The following is a 20800-nucleotide window of genomic DNA, read 5'->3' as shown; positions in this document are numbered from 1 at the left end:
GTTCGGCATCAGCCTGCTGCGGGGACTACGACCCCTAGTTCCCTCATTGGGGCCAATTACCGCTGTTTTCCTCCGCCCCGCCGACGCCGCGCCGCCGCCCCGCTGCCCCAGTCCCGGCAAGGAGCTGGGCTCGGAGCAAGGAGGCGCCGAGAGGTCGACTCGTCAAAAACTCGTCCCCCGGCTCGCGCGGCCACCTGCGCGTCGCTTTGGATTTCGACGAGGACGACGAGCACGTCGACGGGGCGGAACGACGCCGTGCCGCGAGAACAACAAGGGCTGGGCGTCTGGCCTGGCGGGGTTGCTTCGCTGCTTCTCATTCAAAGTTTCCACGCCATGAAACCCGAGCAGCGCGTCCCTGTTCGTGGCCGCGCACATTAAGACCCTGACCCGGCTCGCCGCCGCGCCGCCGCGCCGCGTGGTACGCACAGCGGGACCGCACAGAGCGCGCCGATCAAACGACTCTCCTTTTCGAGGTATCCAGTTTCAACACTTTCCGATGCCGGTCGAGGACGCGGCGGCCGACGCGCCGCGCTGACCGGCGCGGCCATGCGGAGCCAAGCCAAGCGGCTTTCGGCTTTTCGAGTCCGCCGTCACAGTTTTGATAAAGCCCAACGGAATGGGGTCGCTGGCGTCGTCATCGCTGCGGTGCTCGGCACGCCCCTCTACCGATCACCGCGCTGGGCTCGGCGACGACCGTCGTCGCCCTGTCTCTCTCGCTCTCACGGGCGTCCAGTAGGGGTGCGAGAGAGACAGAGCGACGAGACCCTGTGCAGGTCGGCAGACCGGCAACAATGGCGGCCGCGCTGCTTGGTGACCGGTTTCCCCGTAGTTCATGGAGCCTGACGTCCCCGACGGTGGACGTGGACACGACGGGCACCACGACGAAGGGCGGCGCGATGCGGCCGGGGCGGCGCCGCACCTCCACGACGGGCAGCAGCCAGGGCCCAGCGGACTGCACCTGCGACGCGCCGGCGCCTTCAGGACGCTCAGCCCAGGTTCGGCCCCGTCCGTAAAGCACCAACGCACAGGACGTCGTTGGAGGTATTTCGCCCCAAGCAACGCTTCGCCCCTCGTCCACCAGATGGCAGCACGAGTAGTAGCAGCGAGCGCAGCGAAGAGGCCGCCGCCAGCAGCAGCAGCAGCGTCGACGATGTCGAGGAGGATGATATCGGCGAGGACGATGTCGGGGAGGATGACATCGGCGAGGACGATGTCGGGGAGGATGACATCGGCGAGGACGATGTCGGGGAGGATGACATCGGCGATGACGATGTCGGGGAAGATGACATCGGCGAGGACGATGTCGCGGAGGACGACGTTGGCGGGGACGAGGTGGGCGACCACGACGCCACGAGCAGTAGGAGCGGCAGCAGCAGGAGCGCCAGCCCCGAGCCCGTGCCGCCGATGTCGTCGGGTTCCAGCCCGGACAGCGACCTGGACGCCGAGGTACGTCGCGCGTCGCTCTTCGCTCCTCCGCCAGCCTCATTAGCAGCGTGTCACTGACGTCGGCCCGCGCGGACCGCACTGGCCGTGTTGGTGACACGGAGGACACTCATAAACCGTATTTCGGTGGCTTTACGAGTGTCCGCCGCATAGCTGGGGCTGGGCCGCTGGGCCCATCACCCCGAGCAGGCCGAGCAGGCCGAGGACCTCGCCACGCCGCGGGCCGCAACGCCGCAGCCGCGGGGCGTTTGTTTAGGCTGGCAAGGCTCCACCAAAACTAATCCCCATCGCGCGGCACCGCGCTGCGGCTGGCTGGGCTGGCTGGGCTGGCTGCCTCACTGCGAGCCGCCAAGGCGGAGGCAGGCGGAGGGCGGAGGTCGCGTGGCGGCGCCCATCTGCTTCTGCTTCCGTGCCGCCGTGCCCAGCACCGTGTCCCTGCCGCCCAGGTGGTGCACAAGGCGGTGGCCCGGCTGCGGCGCCGCGTGCTGCGCTCGCCGCCGCGCCCCGTCCGCGACATGCAGGCCCTGCTCGACGAGCCCCGCGCCACGCGCGCGCGCCTGCAGCGCCTGAGGCCGCGGACGGACGTCGACTGCAGCAGCGCGCTCGCGGCGAGCCGATCCAGATCGAGATCAAGATCAAGATCCCAGTCACGGGGCTCGCGCAGGGGGCGGCGGCCCCAGTCCCGGCCCCGCGGCCCCCGCGGCCCCCGCGGCCCCGGCGACGCGCGCGCCCGCGGCCCGCTGAATAAAGGCATCCCTCCCTTCCGGACGTTGGAGCAACTGCAGCGAGGCGGACGGAAGTTGGCGGTGCGCGGTACCCAGGGCGCCTTGCCTTCCTCGCTGGCAGAGTACCCGCCGCCGCTTACGCAGCAGCGCAGCAGTTCCGAGGCGTTAAACGACCACCAGGATCTCACTCACTCACCTCCACGGGTGCTGCTTGTAGCCGGTCGGGCAGCCGTCCTGGCAGGACAGGCAGGGCCGGGCGTCGTCCACCTCCCGGACCAGGATACCCTGCAAGCAGACAACACACCGTAAAACAGACGCAGCGTTATTTCACAATCAGTGCAGCAGTGCGCTACAAAACACGTCACTTCCCAGGGACCGTTTTAATGGAGCTTGTGCATGCACGCGAAGAGGTCAGCCAGGACACGTGTTATTGCTTCACTCAGATGTATTTGCCAGAAATTTTTTGTCTGCTTTTTTAACACCTTTCCCACCGTCAGCGTGACTTTCCGCACCAGCAACCCCGCCCCCTCTCGCTGTGCCTGCAGCGCCGCCAAGACGCTTCGTGGCGCCACCTCTCGGCCGCCGCGACGCCGCGACGCCGCGTCGGGCCTGGTCGGGCGATACCCCGCGCGTCTGCCGCGGCCCTACTGCCAGTGGGCCGCCGCCGAGGAGGATTCACTCACATTGCGATCGCCGCCGCGCGAACCGCAATGTGGCGCTGCAGTGCTGCACCCGGCTTCCCGGCGGCGTGGGCGCGCCCTGCCACTAATGCGCAGAAAGACCACCGCCGACCACCGCACCCGCCGGGATTCGAACCCATAGATCAGGCAGGTCGTTGCCACGCGGCCGTATCTCCGGCTCGACGCCCACCTACCTCCGCGGGGGCCTGCTTCGCGTCGTGGAGCGAGGCCGCGCCGCCAAGCCGCCGCCGAGTCGGGCCAAACCACACAAACGCGCGCCAGAGCCCCGCAGCCGCGCCGCGGTCGGCGGTGGACGCAATGTAGATCGAGGCAACGGAGTGATTCCGAACGCGTCGCTCTGTCTCGCTCGCACCTCCACGGGGCGCCTCGCGAGTGCGACAGGGACAGAGCGACGCGAACGGTGTTCGGAATCGCTCCGGCGGCGCCACGCTTGACCTGCGTATCGTTGCGCCAACCGCATGCATTAGGCGAGGAATTAGAAGGAAAGCGGGAACACAGGGAAGGACTTGACGGCCGCCCCACTGGAAACGCGGAGCCCGAGTGCGTGCTGGTCTCAGACGTCCCGGGCAGTCGCTCTCTCCCTCCCACACACACCCCTTGTGTGCGAGTGAGAGAGAGAGAGACGAAGCGACGAAGGCCGCTTCGAGATCAGCCGGCCGGCCGCCGGACTGGATGAAGTGATTTCGATAGGAACCCTGGCGGTGGGGCGGTGGCGGGGACGCCAAGGAATGCCGCGAACAGATTGCGGCCGGCCAATCGGGCAATCCGACCTGGCAGCGCCGGGCAGGCGGCGGGCTCAGTCCGCGTCGCTCTGTCTCCCTCGCACCCCGCGAGACACAGCGACGAGCGACGCACAGTGGGCCAGAAGACCGGTGGAGGTGGACAAGACTCCAGACGCGTTTTGAGCTCCTGAGCCACCAAATGGGACTCAAACAAAACGTGTGATCCCACCAATGGATTGCTCTCCAAACGAGGAATCCATTGGTGGGGTCACACGCTCAGTTCGACTCCTGTTCAGCAACTCTGGAGCTCAAAACGCGTCTAGAGTTTCGGCCGCCGGCATGATGCCTGACCCTCCGTGCGACGGCATCCTCGGGGCGGCCGTGACGAACTGCTCGTCCGCGCTGCCACACCGTGCGCGCACGCAATGACACACAAAAACGGAAGGAATACGATTAACGGGCGAATGCAAACAGCAGCCTCTTCGTCACGGCCGCGCGCACGCCATGGACGGCATGGCGCACGCCTCGGCAGGCACGCGCGTGACGCAAGGCAAGGCCTGGCGGGGCTGGCGGGGCCGAGCACGGCGAGCACGGCCAAGCGGGGCAGCGGCCGGAAGGGGCGGCCCGGCGTGGCGGCGACGGGCGTTCGACTTCCGATGACTTGGAGGCAAGCCCGCCAAGTAGGCGGGTAGGAAGCGACAGTAAGGAAAGCGAGAGGCAAGCGGCAGGCCGTGGTGCACCGCGGTGCAGTGTGTCTTATCGGGCCGGGTTGCGCAAGGCGGGGCGGCCGACGCGGCCGACGCGGGCGGGGCCCATTTTCGAGCCCCCTCTAGCGTGACACGCCGCCGAGACAACCCCGAGCCGAGTGGAATCTGTTGTCGCGGCGTGTAACTGGTGGTGCTGCCCGGCGAGCGGGACACGGCCTATCCTATCGACTTCGCGAACACGCGGCGCCCCCTCGGCGGCCCTCGGCGGCGTGGTCAACACTTTCTAGCCGGCGCGGCCAAGGCGCTGTTTCTGTTTATGGCCAGCGAATTATTTGGCGACCGTTGCATTAATGCGGCATCAAATTACCCCAGACTGGCCGCGCGCATTGCCGCAGCGCCGCAGGCCGTCTCTCTCGCACTCGCGGGCGCCGCGCTGGCCGCGCAGGGCCGCGAGAGAGACGGGGCGACAGCGACGCCGCCGAGGTGAGCCTGTCCGAGCTATTAGCCGGCCGGACTGCATGTTCTTGCACCGCGGGAATAATTGTCCACGACCGCCGCAGCTCACTGCAGTCCGCAATGAACGCCTCTCTGTTGTCGTTGTCTCTCGCTCGCACTCACTCAGTGTTCCGTAAGTGCGCGAGAGACGGCGACACGTCGCGGTCGAAACATTGGCCACAGAACGTGAAGCCATCGCCTTGGGCTGCAAAGAGATGGACGATTCAAATAATTGAATGACTCCGAATTAATCAGATCGACACAAGATGGTATTCGAGGAGTCCGTCCTGTGTTGCACTCGAGCCACATTTGACGAACTGCCGAGCTTGCAAGTCTTAACGGGCCTTGCGGCTCGGTGGGGCTTGGTGGGGCCGGGGTGGGGCCGGGGCCGCACCGCCCGCACGCAGGGTGACCTCCACGGCGGATAAAAGACGCAACCTGGAATGCAACGGACCGTGCAATTCACAGTATCGCCCGCCCCGGTCGGGTGCCCCGGCCGTGCTCATCCGAGCCTCCTCCACTCCAGGAGCCTTCCAGGAGCCATCCAGGAGCCTTCCAGGAGCCATCCAGGCCCCCGCCTCCAGCCTCCAGACGAGGGTCGCGCCGCGACACAGCCACGCGGTACCGCGGCACCACGGAACGAAAGCAAGCCATTACACGATTTCTCTTTTTCGGCCAAACTTAATTTCGAGGCGGTAATTAAATTTGACAATAGCAATCGCCGGGACGCGCCGCGGCGACGGCTGCAGATGGATCGGAGGAAAGGCACAGCGCGGCGCAGCGCGGGACGGGACGGTCCTCTGCAATTTGCGAGGAAAGTATACCGCGCCGGGGAGGCAAGCCGAGGCAAGCCCAAGCCAGTAGTGGCAGCCCGGCAGCCAGAGCCAGGCAGCCAGGCAGCCAGGCAGGCGCAACCAGCCCACAAACTGAGCATTCGCCTTCGTTAAAAAAGGAGGAAAAAGAAACGGCGGCCACGTTTTCCTTTTACTTCCTTTTCGCTTCATTCGCCTTGATAGCGGCTACACGTCACACACGCCGCACACACCGCGGTCCCCGACGGCAGCGGCAGCACACCGATTCCGCACAGGTCTATCTCTGGTCTATCTCTCTCGAGCCGGTGTGGAGCGCCCCGCGAGTGCGAGAGAGAGAGAGACCGCGTTCGGAATCAGTCTACTACAGCCCCAGCTGAGCCCGGCCGGGCCGCCGTGCACTGCCCCCACGCGTTCCAGCAACGAGCCGCGGCGTTCATAAACAGTGTCACACTCACACACACACACTCGCACAGAAAGAGAGAGAGAGAGAGGAGACGGGACCGGGACCGTCTGGAGTGCGACAGAGACACGGCGGCGCCTAATCGGGCGCGTATCCCGAACACAGCCTTCCTGGCATCGGTAAGCGAGGCGAGGCGCGTCACGCCACACCGGCCGGCCCGGCCGCGGCCGTCGCGTTACGGAAACCGCGACGCACGCCAAAAGCACGCGGGGCGCAGGGAGGCGCGGCGGGCGAGGCGGGCGATGTCGCGGTGCGGCGCGAGATCCGCCATCCGCCCCGCAGGTTGTTATGCACCTCGCGTCAGATCCGACGGCGATATCTCGAATCTCGACGCCGAGGGCCGAGGCGAGGCGAGGCGCCGCGTCGTCGGCGAGGTGCTCGGTGCGCGGTGCCGCGCGCTGAAGCCACGAAACCTGCAACGCAAAACGCGACGCGACGCGACGCTCACCTCGGCGCGCTGCTTCCACACGGTCCTGGCCGGGGGCGGCGTTCTGCTGCCGTTCTTGAGCTGCTGCTGCTGCCGCCGCTCGTCCGCCACGGCCATCGCCTCCCGGAACAGCCGCTCCACCGCCTGGATCTCGTCCGCCGCCTCGTGCGTCGGCGCTGGCGGCGGTGGCGGCAGCGGCAGGTCGTCGCCGTCGTCGTCCGGGCTGGCGGCCTCCTTGACGGGGACCTGCTTCCTGGCGGGCTGCAGGCTGCCGGCGATGAGGCCCGCACCGCTGCCGCCGTCGGGCCGCCGGCTCAGCTCCACCACGCCGTTGTAGAAGGCGCCGTTGCTGATGAAGCCGCTGCCCACTTTGCTCGGCGTCGTCGGCGTCGTCGGCGGCGGCGCACCGAAGTAGTACTGCTGCTGCTTGTCCGGCTGCTGGCGGTCGCGCGTGGCCCGCGTCATCCCGCTCACGAAGTTCCGCATGTCCTCCTGCGTCCGCGCCCGGCGCTCGCTCGTCGCCGGCGCCACCGTCATGGTGGTCACGTCGCCCACGTCAGCGTGAAGGGGTCGCCGATGTCGCCCGGTGGAGTTGCTGATCGGCGACACGTACGGCCGGCGCGGTGGCGAGGCGGCGGACGGCGTCGACGCGTACCGCCGGATGGCGCCGCCGTTGGCACCGAGGTCGGCGATGACGCCCCCCTTGGCCTGGAGGAAATCCATGGCTGTGGCACGCACCGCTGTCAGTGTGCACGTCCGGCGAGCGGTCCGCGAGGCACACTGCCACCGCCGCGGCCCGTGTTAGCGACTCGCGTTATCACCGAACGCTTAATGCCACTCATCCGGCCGGCGCGTGTACCGCCGCGGGCCCCGCCCGGGGCCTTGCTGCCGTGCCCTTGGGTCCTCCGCGCTGGCCTCGTCGGCCTTGAGTGGGTGCTGCGGGGCGCTGCGGGCGGGGTCGTCGCGCCCCTTCGCGTCAACACACCCTGCCGCCGGCGGACCGTCGGCTGGCCCGCGGCCTTGGGCCTCTGCGTCTCCCCTGCCTCCGCGCAAGGCCCCCGAGGCGTGCAGCAGCGCGCACAAACAAGGCAAGGCGCGAGGTGGGGCACGCAGGCTGGCCTGATAGGATCCTCGCTTGCGACACGCCGCCCAGGACCAGGCCGCCCGGCCCACGCTTTGTTTTGTTTTTGTTTTTTCGTTTCGGAGATGAGGTCCGCGAGTCCCTCCGGGCCGCGCCGCCGCGCCAGTGCCGACACCGTTTCCTCCCGGCGGGCAGGCCGGTGCGCTGGGAGGCAGGCTGTCCGCGGGCTGTCCGCGGGCTGGCTGTAGAGTGCAGGCTTCCAGCCGCTTCCAGCCTTCAAGCCTTCCAGGCACGATGCTTGATGATGATTGTTTGCGCGCCGCGCGCCTCGTTCCGTTTCTATCGACGGGGGCGTAGCGGCGTAGCGGCTCTCTTCTTGCTGGGCTGGCCGGTCGCCTCGCGCCAATCTCGCTCCAGTCCCGGATGGCACGGCGAGGGCCTCGGCGAGGGCCTAGCGGCCTAGCCTCGACGCAGGACGCGCGCTGCATGCGCTGCACGCCGTGCCGCGCGTCCCACAGGCCAGGTGCTGCGGGCGAAAGTCCGTGGGAGGGAGCATGGCCGAGCACGGCATGGCAATTAAGGGCAGCGGAGCCACACTTCACCAGGCCACCGTCCCCTCGCGGACAACGGCACTCGCGGACACACGCACTCACTCACACACACAGTTCGGTCGCGGTTAAAAGCCGGGCCTGTCCATCAGCTGTCCTCCAGTACGGTGCCGGTCTGCACCACCCAGCCGGCCGTTGCTCCCGCACTGCTGTGCGAGATCCGTCCATGAACGCAAGGATGCACCGCCGCGCCGAGACGCACGGAAGACAGGCGGACTGGATCAAGACACACAGCTCGAACAGGCGCTGGAGAACCCTACGGGAGGCGCCGGCGCCACGGAGTCGGTCCAGTCATCCGACGCGCGCCGTCGCGCGAGTTCAATGCGGTTCGGGGAGCGACCTGCGCGAACCGCGGGCGCGCTGCAGACGGTCGACGGCCAGGTGAGCGACTGGCCGTGCCGCCGTGCCGCCGTGCCGGGGCTGGGGGCCGGACCAGCCGCCACGATGTGCTGGCGGGCCCGGCGGGGCGCGGCGGGGCGCGGCGGGGCGCGGCGGCCTGGCCAGCTCCCTCCACTCCACCAGACACCTCTCCGCCGCCGCCGTGCCCCGCCGCAGCGCCATGGAGCCGCACCGAGCGCCGCCAGCCGGGCCGCCCCGCCGCGTGCACCGGCTTCACCTGCCGCTGCATCCGCCGTCGGCCGCCGTCAGCCACTCCACGCACGCGACCCCGTCAAAGCGCGGCATGCACCGCGACGACGCGGAACCGCAGCATAGACGCGGCAGCGACATTGCCCGCTGGAACCATCTTTTATCGCACCGCCAAAATAAAACTAAAACACTAAAAATAAAATTAAGAAGCTGCAGATTCCAGCGTGACACGCGGCCCCCCGGACCGGCCGGACACAAGGCCACATCCCGGAAAGCGCAGGCCCCCACCCCGCCTGCTTCCGACTGAGCTTGACGGCGGCGGGGCGGGGCGGGGCGGGGCGGGGCGACGGCACGACAAACGCGCAGCCCTTCAACAACGCCGAGCCTCGTTTGCCGATGCAGTAGTTGCAGTAGTCGCCAAGCAAGAAGCCCCGCGCTAACAGCCCCGCCGCACGCCACCACCAAATTACACCGGAAATGCACATAACGCCGCGGCAGCAGTGCCGCAGCCATGGCGCCGCGGAAGTGACAATTCCTGCCCCCCCCCTCCCCTTTCACTTTCCCGAGTGATGACAGAGCGATACGATCTCCTGGCAGCGCGCCGCCCGGGGCGTAGGCAACGTGGCGAAGTGCGAAGTGCACCAGGGGGCAGCCCAAGATCAGTTGTGGTTTAGCCTTTCAAGTCAAGTCTGCGGAGCCCAGGGTAGGCAACCCGATTTCGCTCCACACAGCGGTGCGAGGCGGGCAGCATACCCTTCAGGTGGCAAGACGGACCCCTGCGGAGCCCAGGGTAGGCAACCCGATTTCGCTCCACACAGCGCCGCGAGGCGGGGCAGCATACCCTGCAGGCGCTCGCCGCACTGGGCTTGCCCGTGGAAGTAGTGAGGTTTCCTTTCCCTGTTCGCCCCCGCACGTGGCACACTGTCCCCTCCCCTCCCCCTGGCCGCCCCTGGCCCTACACCGCCATGCCATTCGATGCGGCTGGTTGCGGCGGGGCTCGGGTTACCGAATTCGCGGTGTCCTCGGCCCTGGCACTGGGCTTGGCCCGGCCAGGCCGCACCGCCGCACCGCCGCCCTCGAGCGTATCAGCGAGAGTGGAGCCAATGGATTGTTTGCGCGGCCGAGTCGTTGGGGCGCAAAGCGCACACACCCATCGGGCCCATCGGCCACAACGGCCACGCCTGTTGCGTGAGCCTGCGTGAGCCACGCCCCGTCCCGCGCGCTCAAAAGAAAATTCAAGACTCCGCCGCGTTGCGCTCAATCTTTCCACTCGGGGCGGACGGTCCCGATTCGCAGTGCACTGCGCTGCAGCACCGCGCCGCGGGTGTCGCCCCGCCCCGCCCCGCCCCGCCCCACCGCCGCTAAGGTACCCGTCGGCAAAGAGTACCGCCGTGCACTGCTTTGCGCACTTCGCCGGCCGGCCGCCAGAGAGCAGCACGCGCCGGGCGCGCCGCCAGGCAGCCGCCAGGCCGGCACAGCTGACTACAGCTGACTCACGGCGGGGCCCGGCGCCGTGCTGCTGCCCAGCGCGCGCCGGCCGGCCGGCTCCACGGGCTCTAGAGCCCCAAGGGGGGCCGCGGCGGCGAGGCGACGCGAGGCGAGGCGTGGGCAGCCAAGGTGTGAGCAAGACCCCACGCACTGGGTCGGGCCGTCGGGTCACCGACAGTCCATTGCCAAGTCGGCACCACCCTAAGTCACGCCGGGCTGCCCGGCCGCCAGCCTCCAGTGAGTCAACGAGTCAACAAGCCCGGCCCGCGTCCGCGGCATGGTCCGCGGCCCACCCAGCGCCAGCGCAGCCAGCGCCCGCTCCCCGTCACAACCAGGCAGCACGTCGCTCCGGCGCCAAACAGTTTTCATCTGGAATTCAATTTCCAACTGTCGGCGTCCAAACTAAAGCACTTGGCGCCCGAGAAGTTGGCCCCTCGGGCCGTTTTCGAGGAAACGCCGCCATGTGGCTGGTCGAGGGCCCGCGGGGCTCCGGGCGCGGCGCGCGGGGAGGGGGTAGCATCGGTACTGTACATCAGTCAACTGTCGGGTGCACGGTCGACCGGCCACACCGCGGCGTCGCGGGGCGGGGCGCGGAGGGGCGCGGAGGGGCGTCGGGGTTCCGCGTGTTCCACATCGCCTTCTTTGGAAGAACGGCCAGAGAGGGCCGCCGTGGCGTGCCTGGCCGTGCCGTGCAGACCGGTCACCAGCAGCAGGGCCAAAGGCAGCCAAAGGCGGGGGGAGCGGCGCGGCAGCAATGCAGCGTTCGAATCGGAAACCTTTTCGCCTTTCAGGATGGCGCGGCGCGCGGTGTCGGCGGGCCGCGTCAGCCAGACGGACTGCTTCTGCTGCTTCATGACGACTTCCGCGGCCTGCTGCGTGCGCGCACGGCGGCGCACGGCGCCCAAGGCGGCGGGGAAGGGAGGTTTCTGCTAGGCCCGGCCGACGCCGACTCCCGGCCCACAGTCAGTCGCTACCTGAATACTCATCCTCGCTAATGGCCGGCAGGCCGGCAGGGCAGCCGACGTGGGCGTCGCTGCTTCCTTTGGGGCCGTTGGGGCCCCCACCCCTCCAGTCCTTAATACCTCTACTCCTCCGGTCCGGAGGCAGAGGCACAACTGGAGGAGCTCCGAGTGGGCGTGCGAGTGCGAGGGCCCCGCAGGGTTCGGCGGTCGCAAGTCAATGGACTCCATTCAAACGATACGCGGCTTTTGAGCGTCCAGCGCGCGAGACGGCAAACGCATCATCATCTGGTCAACGTTCCGAATGACGGGCCGACAGACAGACAGACAGACAGACAGACAGACAGACAGACAGACAGACAGACAGACAGACAGGCAGACAGACAGACGGCGAAGAGGTCAGCGGTTTCTGGTCTCGGGCTTACGGAGCTGGGATTTAAAACACGCCGAAAAAAACGACAAACGAAATAAAAAGGGCTCGCGGCCACGGCCCGTGTCGTGTCGAACCTCTTCCCCGGCGTTCTCCAGCAAAAACTGGCAGCCGCCGTCCGTGGTGACCCGCGACGACCGCGGCGACCGCTACTCGGCGACGACGGCCACCTCGCCGCCCATTCCATCTCGCGCTGGAAAAGGGGGTGGGGGGGAGCGACTCGTCGAGGGCGTCGTCAGGTCCGCGCCAAACACATAATCACCGAATTTCGCTGCCAGTGTAGGGCGAACAGGCGGGCGTCCCAGTGGCAGTGAGAGGGACGGTGAATGCCAGTAAGGCCCATTGAGCGAGAGAGAGAGAGGAAGAGAGAGAGCCATGGAACAATGACTAATTTCCACTTCCTTCCCAAGAGCGGCGCGCGGCCCGCTTCACTTGACGTGCTCGCTGGTGCCCGCTGGCTTGACGGTGATGCTCGCCTCCATGGAACACGCGACGCGGCCGAGCGGACGGACTTGGCCGCGCAGGTACCAAAATCTACGCCAGATTCTTGTTCTCTCGGCAGTAATTTCCATCCTCCGAGCCCTGGTTCGAATACCGCCGGATGCTGTAAGGGATAAGGGGGTGCCGACGCGGCCGCGCCAGGCAGGCCAGGCGCACCTGCAGGCCGGCAAACGCGGCACCTGGCTCTGTTTGTAAACAAAGCTGCGGATTCGATCTTCGATCCCTCGGCGGAAACGGCGCGGCATGGCAGCTAGGCCACGGCTAGCGCGGACAGGCCGGCCGCCAGAGCACATGCGCCCCCCTCGCGGCGCGCCGCACGGCGCCGCACGCCCTTGGCTGCCCCGCCAACACCCTCTCCGTTTCCACCGTCGGCCGTTTTCGTTATCTCTATCGGCCACGGCCGCGCCACACTTTCGGCCCGATAGCTGATCGGCTGGCCTGCCGGCCTGCCGGCCTGGCGGGGCCCTCCCTCCAGCAGCCCGTCGCAACGAGAGAACCAGCACACTCACTCCGAACAGTCCGTTTCGTTTCGACGCTCTGTCTCTGTCGCACTAGTGGGGCGTCGCGTAGGGAGTGCGAGAGAGACAGAGCGACGAAGCGATTTGTCGGAACCGCTCGGCAGTAAAGCCGTTGGCCCGTGGCGCGCCGGGCCGGCCCTGATTCGGACACGGCGGGCGGGGCGGGGCGGGGCGGGGGCGGCCGGTGACGCTATGACCGAGTTGCGGGCCGAGCTGGCGATGCACATTCTTAGCGGCGACAACACACACGCGACACCTCGCCGCGGTGGAGACAGCCCAGTCCAGCCCAGCCCAGTCCCGGACCACACAGCCAGACACAACACTCTGTTCTCCGCGACGCCGTCTGCAGACACGCCGACACGCCACCGCCGCGGAAGGCGGCGCGGCCGAGGGCGGGGCCCCGCGGAAGGCGGCGGGGTGAAGGGGCAAATCGGGGGTGGAATTGGAGCGGAAGGCGCGAATATATCTCGCAGTGATTGCGCTGCATCCGCCGGCTGCCTTGCAATTTCCCCTCCCCTTCCCCCTTCCGCCATGCGCGGCTGCACTGTCAAAAAACGGAAAGCGCTGGCCGCAAAGCGCTTCCGCGACGTCGACAACGTCGGGGCGAGGCGACCCTTGACCGCGCCGACCGAGACGCCGACCGCGCATAGCAGCGCGTTCCCGTCACCCGGTGCGGCGGCAGCCAGCGGCACGGCACAGGTGGTGACGTCACCAAGGATGGTGGGTGACGTCATCGGTCAAGGTCATCATCAACCGATGGGTAGATAGGTAGATGGAAAGATAGCCCGCCCCTCGAGGCGTCGTGCGTGGGTGTCTCCGCTCCGCTTGCTGCGCTTGGGGCAGGTCGCCCGCGAGGTCGCCCTGCGACGCTCCGTCTCTCTCGCGCCAACACGAGACGTCCGACGAGAGCGAGGGAGACGGAGTGCGGCACCCCGCCGCTGTCATGGAGGCCCCCGGTGTGTCCGACGTCGTGTCCGCGCAATGCCCGAACACGGCGCGCGCTTTGGGAAACGTGCCAATTCTCACCTGTGTCGGGACTGTGTCGAGCTGAGCTTGGAGGCGGCGCGGAGCGGCGCGGCGCGCTAAACGCCAGGTAAACGGGCGGCCCGTCACGCGCCGGCCGCCGCCACGCCACACGCCACGCCGCCGCGGCGGAGGGAAGCCCTTGAGAGGGAAAGCGACTCGGGGGACTTGGCCTGCAGCAGCGCTGCTCTCAGTGCAGTGCACTTCGGCGATGCACTGTTTTTGACAGTGGCGTCTATTCGAAAACATGAGCCTTGCCTATCAAGGATTCTAATTACGCAGGACGCGCGGCGCGGCCAAGATAGCCGCGCAGGAAGCTCGCCGCCACACTGCAGGAGCGAGTGCGTACCCTCGCAAACAGCAACGACGCCAAAATAAAAGCACAAAGTACGCGCCGCAGGAGCGCGGCAGCGCGGCCCAATCCAAGGCCCTCTCCTTGCACTTTGAGGATAATGGGCATTCAAGGAAAACCAGTCCGGTGCGCGGCTGCAGCTGCATGCGCGCGACCACGGTGCGAACGCGGCGCACCGATGCAACCGGGTAGCAGGGCGAAGACCACGACGTCGTTGTCGTGGCCCCGGCCGTCGTCGTCCTGGTACGGCGCGCGCTTCCCCGCGACCTCGCGGCACTTTCCTTGGCACAAATTGGTGGAATGAGACGGGGCGCGCCCCGCCGAATGCAGGCTGCAGGCCGAGCTGCAGGCCCTGAAGACATTACGGCGTGGCGGGGGCACGGCACGGCACGGCACGGCACGCCGCAGCAGCGATACACGACAACGGGGTCAGCCCGCCAGCCAGCCTTTCTCCTGGGTGAGAATCATGTCCACCAAGAGTGACAGCGACCCGGTGATGAATTGAGAAAAGCGAAGCGCCGCGTCGCGGAGCGATCAGCGCGCCGCCCTGATGGCCCTGCCGAGGACGAGGGCCGCCATGGCCGCCCATGACGAGCGCGGGGGCGGGCCGGGCGGGCCGCGGCGCCGCGCATAGTAACGACGCCGGCATGGCCGGGCATGGCGAACACGCGGCGCCCCGGACGACCGGCCGGTCCTTCGGTCCTTCCGACGGGCGTCAAACGCGTAACGCCACGCGGCCAGTGGCCGCCCACCCGCCGCGGGGGACGAGCACGAGTACGATCACGTGCAGGGACAGCAAACATCCCGCGCGCCGGTCCGCACCTGCCCAGCGCGCCTGCACCCGCCTGCACCTGCCCTTGCAGGCCCTCCCCCCCCTCCCCGCGTGCCCGCCCCGACCCTTCGACCTGCCAGCCCTTTATCACCCTGCGATACTACTGCGGCCAGCAACAGCCAGCCCTCGGCGAGGCCCTCGGCCACCCTCGGCTCGGAACACAGTTCACCAGGCCAAATCACAGGCGTTCCTGAAAAAGTTTTCACCCCCGTCACAAAACGAAGGCCCTTTGGTTCCAGCGACGGCACGGGGAGGGAGAGGGGCGGGACGGACACTTTCAGTTTCGCTTCGCGCTTCGCAGTCCGGCCGCGGGAAATTTCATGTCGGGACAAACGGCCGAACCTGGGAACTAATCAGACAATGGCCTCGCGCGAGTTGGGTTGCCGCGGGTAACGCGAGCACGAGGAAACCACAGGAAACGGGCATGGAAGGCTGTAAAAAGCAAAAAGTCGACGAGACACTGCTGTCAAGACCGCCTTAAGAATTTTCGGAAAACAGCACCGTGCGCCATCAGCTTAGAGAGGCGTTAGAGGCGACTTTCCGAGAACCACGTGACCACGTGCCACTGCACTGACAGGCGCAGCCCCGCAGCGTGACAGGGAAAGCCTTCGGCCGCTGGACATGCCCGGAACTTGACAACTGGAGTGACTCCGGCCGAGTCCGGAGCAGACGACGCTCCGCTCCGAGAAGGCGGAACGGAACGGATGCCGACGAGACGAACTGCCCGTACCCGAGAACCAGAGGCGACCACCACCGCGCCGGCGCCGGCTCAGCGGTACGCCGGCCAGCGTTCGGTTCGGTTCTTGTTGCCTTCTTCGGTCTTCGGCCCGGCAACAGCGCAGGGGCGCAGGGCCGCGCACGGTTAGGTGGCTTAGCCGAGTCGCCTTAACCCGAAACTCTTTCATTCAACCGCGCTCACCGTGTCGATGAAGTTCTGGTGTGGCGTCCTGTGCACCCCGTTCATGGTGACGGCCTCGGCCCTCGGGCTGTGTCGCTGCCTGTCACTGACGCGCTGAACGCGCTCGTTCTTTCGCTCGCGGTGCGCGCTGCGCTGCTCGCCGGACGGCGCGGGCCTAGCGAGAGACGCCGGTACTCGTACCCACCGCCATCACGGCACGGCCATGGCCATACTGCCCGGCCGGCCCGGCCCCGGCCGCCGGGCCACGGCGCGGCGCTTCGCGCAGCAGCTCCAGGCTGTCTCGGCTCGGCTCGGCACCGGTACGCCCAGCCCGGCTGCGCAGGCCGCGCCCGGCCTCGGCTCGGCCCTAGAGGCCTTAATACTTCGTCGGAGAGCGGCAAGTGAAGGAACGCGCTCTGGTTGGCTATCCCAGTCACGTGGGTACTAGGCGCCGCCATTTTGGAGTGCAGCCATTGCCAACGTCGGAAAAGCTTTCAATGCTTAAAAGTTAAAATTAAATTGTAAAGAGACTGTGATGATTTAGGTGTTTCATTAAAATTCATCAAAAATGTCGAAAACACTCAGAATTTAAACGTCTGCTGTGGCTCTGTTCGTTCCGTCGTTGTTGTGAAGGGACTGTTGGCACCCCTGGGAACGGAAGAGAATAACAAGCAACGCGCCAAGCACAAAAGCCCACTGTACTTGTCAAATTCGTTTCACTATTCTTACTGATCTCCATGGTTCGATTATCTGGAAAGAGGGATTCGCGTAAGGATGTTTCAGCTGCACAAAATAATAAAAGGCCTATTTTGCCTACGTTTTGATTTTATTAAAACATTAACATCCAAGTTCATGCAATCATGTATTCCATAATTCAAATAAGTTCATATAAAATTGGTGATACCAGTCTTCCCCGGTCATTGCATTCCCATACCCACTCAGGAGTCACACAGACCGATCTTGAACCCTATCCAAACAAAATCAATCATTAACAAGGACTCTTTGCATTTTAGAGAGGTGAGTACTGAATACTGCACAGGCCAGACTCACAGGCAGTTTTAACTTCTTACTGGAAATGATAAAGTGGGCTGGTTTATCTTCAGATTCTAACAGGTCGCTAAATAGAAAATATAAAGAATTAGACTAAAAGTTAATATGTGTTGATAATCATAAAATTCATTCATTCATTTGTTTCAATTGACTTACCCTCCAAATGCCACTATGTACCTACAAAGAGACTGTCTTTCTTTCTCTGGTAATTCTGTTGACAAGAAGAATGTCTTGTCCTTAAAAAAGTCTGCCAAAGGAGGCAAGTCATCTAAAGGACTTTTATTCATCTGTGCCTTAGACCATTCGGCCAATCGGATCTTAGCTTCTTCCTCACTATCCGCATCTGTACTGCAGTTGTATGCATCATCACTGGTTTTTCCTTTGAGGTCTTTTGTTTTTTTAGACTCATCATCAAGTTGCTTCTTTTTGAGATCCTGTTTTGCTTTCACTCTGAAATTCAAGTTCAAGAAACAATGAATTTTTTGGATTTTAGGTATTAACTTGAACCAATTTTTTGAGTGAATCCAAAATTACCTTTTAATTTCATCCTCTGAATCTGAAGAATCAGATCCAATGCTTCTTTTATTGTTCTTGGAGATGCTTCCATTCAAATCTTTATTCTTTCTTTCTTCAACTTTTTTCTTTTGCATGTTCTGCTTTGCTTTTATTCTGAAGAACATAAATGAAATTTTCTAACTAGTGTATTATGATTTAGCTGGCTATCTTGAGAAAATAAGGAGCGATACCCAAGGCATTACCTTTGAATTTCATCTTCAGAATCTTCTGAGTCTGATTTGAGTCTGGTGTCTTGAGTCGCAATATTGTTGCGTCTGCTTACAGGCGGCAAAGGAGAATCATGATTAATGTCCATGCCAGGTATTAACTCCCACACCTCAGGCTCTGGAGTACCACCTGAATTTCTTTTGTCTTTGTCCAAGAGAGCATAGCTGAAATAAAACAGCAGGAAAGTGTTACGGAAAATTCAAATTATTGTCTGGCATAAGATGCAGCTGCAAAAAATAAACCAACCTTCTCCATGGTAATTTTTTCCGTTCACTGTAACAATCATCAACCCAGTCACGACTGACAACAATTGCATTCACTCCTTGTGATTGTAACTGTTGCAATTTTGGAGTATTGGTAAATGCACAGCTGTAAGGTAAGAACAGTGATGAGATTTTACATCATTATTTTAAGAACGATAAAATAAAATGCTCTGCACATACATGAGATGAGTGCTAGACGAACGCCAATCTCCACAGTATTTAGAACCCATCGCAAGGGCTTTGTCCCTAATATGGGCTCTCCCCGGGTTCTGATAGCCACTAATGACAATTTCCACATCTTCAAGGAGTTTTGCAAATGGCTTGTATGTAATGTGGCTCCTTTTTTCATTAGATGCCTTTTGACTATTTTGCGAAGCTTTGGAAGTACTAGCAATATCAGTTGCAGCTCTATGTTTAGGTTGATCAGTGCTAACAGGTTTCTTTTTAACAATGTTTAACTTGGGACTATTTTCATTGGAGTCATCTAGGTCCTTTTTAGGTTTTTCTTTGGAAGGACTTTTATTTTTTCCTGGCTTAGCCTCTGTGTCTTCATCTTTTTTCGGCTTGTCTTTCTTTTTCTCTGAAATACGATAAGAATTAGATATGATTTGTATCCTCTCATTTAAAGGAAAATCTTAAGGCAAATGTTCCTTGCTATCTTACTCTGAGAATCAGTTACATCATCGTTTGTGTCTTTGTAAGTCGAAGTGTCAGGATCATCTTTCTTGGGTCTTCCTTTCTTTTTCTCTGCAATAAGTTAAGAGTTTGAAATGATTGGTATCCTCCCATTAATTAAGAGCAAAATGTTTAACCCTTGGTTTAACTAGAGTTCCTTGCTTGCTTACTCTGAGAATCAGTCAAATCGTCGCTCCCTTTGCGTTTTAATGGAGGCTTCTGCTGAGCCAAGTTGGCAGGGGAAGATGCATCTCGCACGGCCGCAGCACCTTGGTTATGGGAAATGGTCACTTCAGACATCATACTCTTTGGGAACACTCTATGCAAGCTTTACAATACGGAATATCTCAAATACCTGTCAAAGGAGCAGGAGCTGGTGAGGGTGAGGCCTGCAAATCTTTCCTTCTGGAAAAGAAGCTTCCTAAACTAAAGTCAGACTCTTCTTCATCTTTCAGGGTAAACCGCCCTAAAGCCTTGACAGGTGTATTAGGATTTCTAGTTGGCTCCTCTTTAGAGTCACTGGTGTGCAGTTTTATAAAGGAAAGACCATACTGCATGTGTTTATTGAAAGGCTGAGTGCAAACTACTTTAATGCGGTCCCACTTCTCTTTCCTCTCAGGATCTGATAAGCTGTCCCGAGCAAACATGCGCACACGATTTTTATTAGCCTCAGCACGAGCATCCATTGGAGTCATGAATGACGACATAACTAGTAGCACCTGAAGGATGAAGGATTTTGGAATGAATACGAAAAATACTAAAGAAACATTTCAATTTATATACATAAACAAACTACAATGTATAAATTTACCTTGAAATCATCCGGACTGCTTGTTCGGCTCACCAAAACCTCCACAAAAGCAGAGCTTTCATTTCCAATGTCAATACCCGTAATGTTGTAAGGTTCACTTAATTGAATTATTACTGTTTCTTTTTCTTCGCCAGCCTCTTTGCTTCTCCATTTTCGGCCTAATAACAAATTTTTTGATGGATAAGCCTGTGAACAGTAGGTTAGAAACATGTTGTATCTTTTAAAAACCCCTTATTTGGAAAGATTTTAGTGACAGTGGTCAAGACCTAAGAAAATACAACTTACGGGGTCTTCACTGCTACAACTGACAATTCTATCAAACTTTGCTTGCGGCATTATTGTTCTTCGGACTTTAATGTGTATCAACTCAACAGAGACAATGTAAACATCAGAAGCGCTTTATGTCCCGCCCTTGAGCCCAGTGCTGCGAAACTGGCGGGTTAAAAAAAGTAAAAATCATGAAAATGAACGTTCTTAAATTTTTTGAATGACGAGTTTAAAAATATTTACGATGCACGCCATTAAAGTAAAATATTAAAACAGCGTTTAAAATGGCTTGTTTCAGAGTCTTTCCTGGACTGTCTTAGTTTTTAAGGTTGGTCAAAATCAGCAGTGTCGCCTGGTTTCCGTTACCTGCAAATAACGCTCGTGGACCCCGCACCCGCCCGGTATGTAGGCAACCCATCCGGCAGGCGCCAGAGCTCTTGCCCACGCCCCGAGACGAGAGGATCTCCCCTCCTCATCGAGGGGGTAAACACTTCAAGAAATCGTGTACAGACTACTCGGTATTACGCTGTATTACGGGTGTATTACACGTGTATTACGGCCCTAAAATGCCCAAATTTGCCACGTTTGACCCAAAAATGGTATTACGATCACGTGTATTACGCGTAATACACGGTTTTTGTGTACAGGGTATTACGCGAGTGGTTACCCCCTCGCTCCTCATCTTGAATTGGGGAAAACAATCTGGCGTTGCTAAATCGCAACGCAGCAACGACATTTTAACCGTCAACAATGTTCCAATTCGAAAAGTCCGACTGGGTAGAGTCCTGACTACGACTGGGGGACAGGGCAGGGTCGACATGAGCCCCGTCCCGATTGAGCCCCGATGACCTGAGCCCCGGCAGAGCCCCGGCCGAGCCCGACTCGAGCCCCGACTTGAGCCCCGACTGAGCCCCGATGGCCAGAGCCCCGACCTGAGCCCGTTTTGAGCCCCGACCTGAGCCCCGTTTGAGCCCCATTTGAGCCCCGCGCCAAAAAGTTGCAATATCTTCACTAAAAAAGTTCAAAAATGGAAGTTTTTTGGCGTGGGCTCAAGCGGCTCAAACGGGCTCAGGTCGGGGCTCGACCGGGCTCAGGTCGGGTTCGGACCATCGGGGCTCAGTCGGGCTCGAGTCGGGGCTCAAGTCGGGCTCAAACGGGGCTCTGGCCGGGGCTCAGGTCAT

The 20800-nt window shown here is 61.9% G+C and overlaps 2 protein-coding genes across 4 annotated transcripts in view; both read right to left on the bottom strand.

Annotated features, from left to right (window-relative positions):
- LOC117642627 (four and a half LIM domains protein 2) overlaps positions 1-15990 on the bottom strand; it is a 58242-nt gene extending 42252 nt beyond the window's left edge. Inside the window, exons 1-2 of one of the 2 annotated variants that reach the window (XM_034381008.1) lie at positions 15792-15990; positions 2365-2453 (exon numbers count right to left, since the gene is read on the bottom strand). In XM_034381008.1, coding sequence (XP_034236899.1) covers positions 2365-2453; positions 15792-15836 — 134 coding nt within the window. In that variant the 5' untranslated portion in view covers positions 15837-15990. Of the gene's footprint in view, positions 1-2364; positions 2454-6513; positions 7045-15791 lie in introns of those variants that run through there. The other variant, XM_034380997.1, reaches the window with a different exon arrangement.
- Positions 15991-16566: 576 nt separating this feature from the next.
- Positions 16567-19798, bottom strand: LOC117641908 (DNA repair protein XRCC1-like). 2 transcript variants are annotated; one of them, XM_034379664.1, is made up of 12 exons: positions 19638-19798; positions 19353-19538; positions 18897-19260; positions 18712-18810; positions 18530-18613; positions 18047-18446; positions 17850-17972; positions 17579-17767; positions 17355-17489; positions 16977-17270; positions 16821-16887; positions 16567-16737 (listed from the first exon to the last, which is right to left on the bottom strand). In XM_034379664.1, exons 1-12 carry the CDS (start codon positions 19686-19688, stop codon positions 16645-16647), a joined length of 2085 nt encoding a protein of 694 aa, XP_034235555.1. In that variant the 5' UTR covers positions 19689-19798; the 3' UTR covers positions 16567-16644. The 2 variants fall into 2 exon arrangements, with proteins under 2 accessions (XP_034235555.1, XP_034235557.1); XM_034379666.1 differs by having other exon boundaries at positions 16584-16737; positions 16841-16887.
- Positions 19799-20800: the final 1002 nt, after the last annotated feature.

This window comes from Thrips palmi, unplaced genomic scaffold, assembly GCF_012932325.1.
Source record: "Thrips palmi isolate BJ-2018 unplaced genomic scaffold, TpBJ-2018v1 HiC_scaffold_1, whole genome shotgun sequence".
Taxonomy (NCBI): domain Eukaryota; kingdom Metazoa; phylum Arthropoda; class Insecta; order Thysanoptera; family Thripidae; genus Thrips; species Thrips palmi.
This window is presented reverse-complemented; position numbering and strand designations above follow the sequence as displayed.

Coding starts and splice junctions, on each gene's coding strand:
- LOC117641908 (XM_034379664.1), bottom strand. CDS start 19,688: ATGCCGCAAGCAAAGTTTGATAGAATTGTCAGTTGTAGCAGTGAAGAC. Junction 18,811..18,896: donor AGCTCCTGCTCCTTTGACAG/GTATTTGAGATA, acceptor CCCATAACCAAG/GTGCTGCGGCCGTGCGAGAT. Junction 17,271..17,354: donor TCAGAGGATGAAATTAAAAG/GTAATTTTGGAT, acceptor CTTGAATTTCAG/AGTGAAAGCAAAACAGGATC.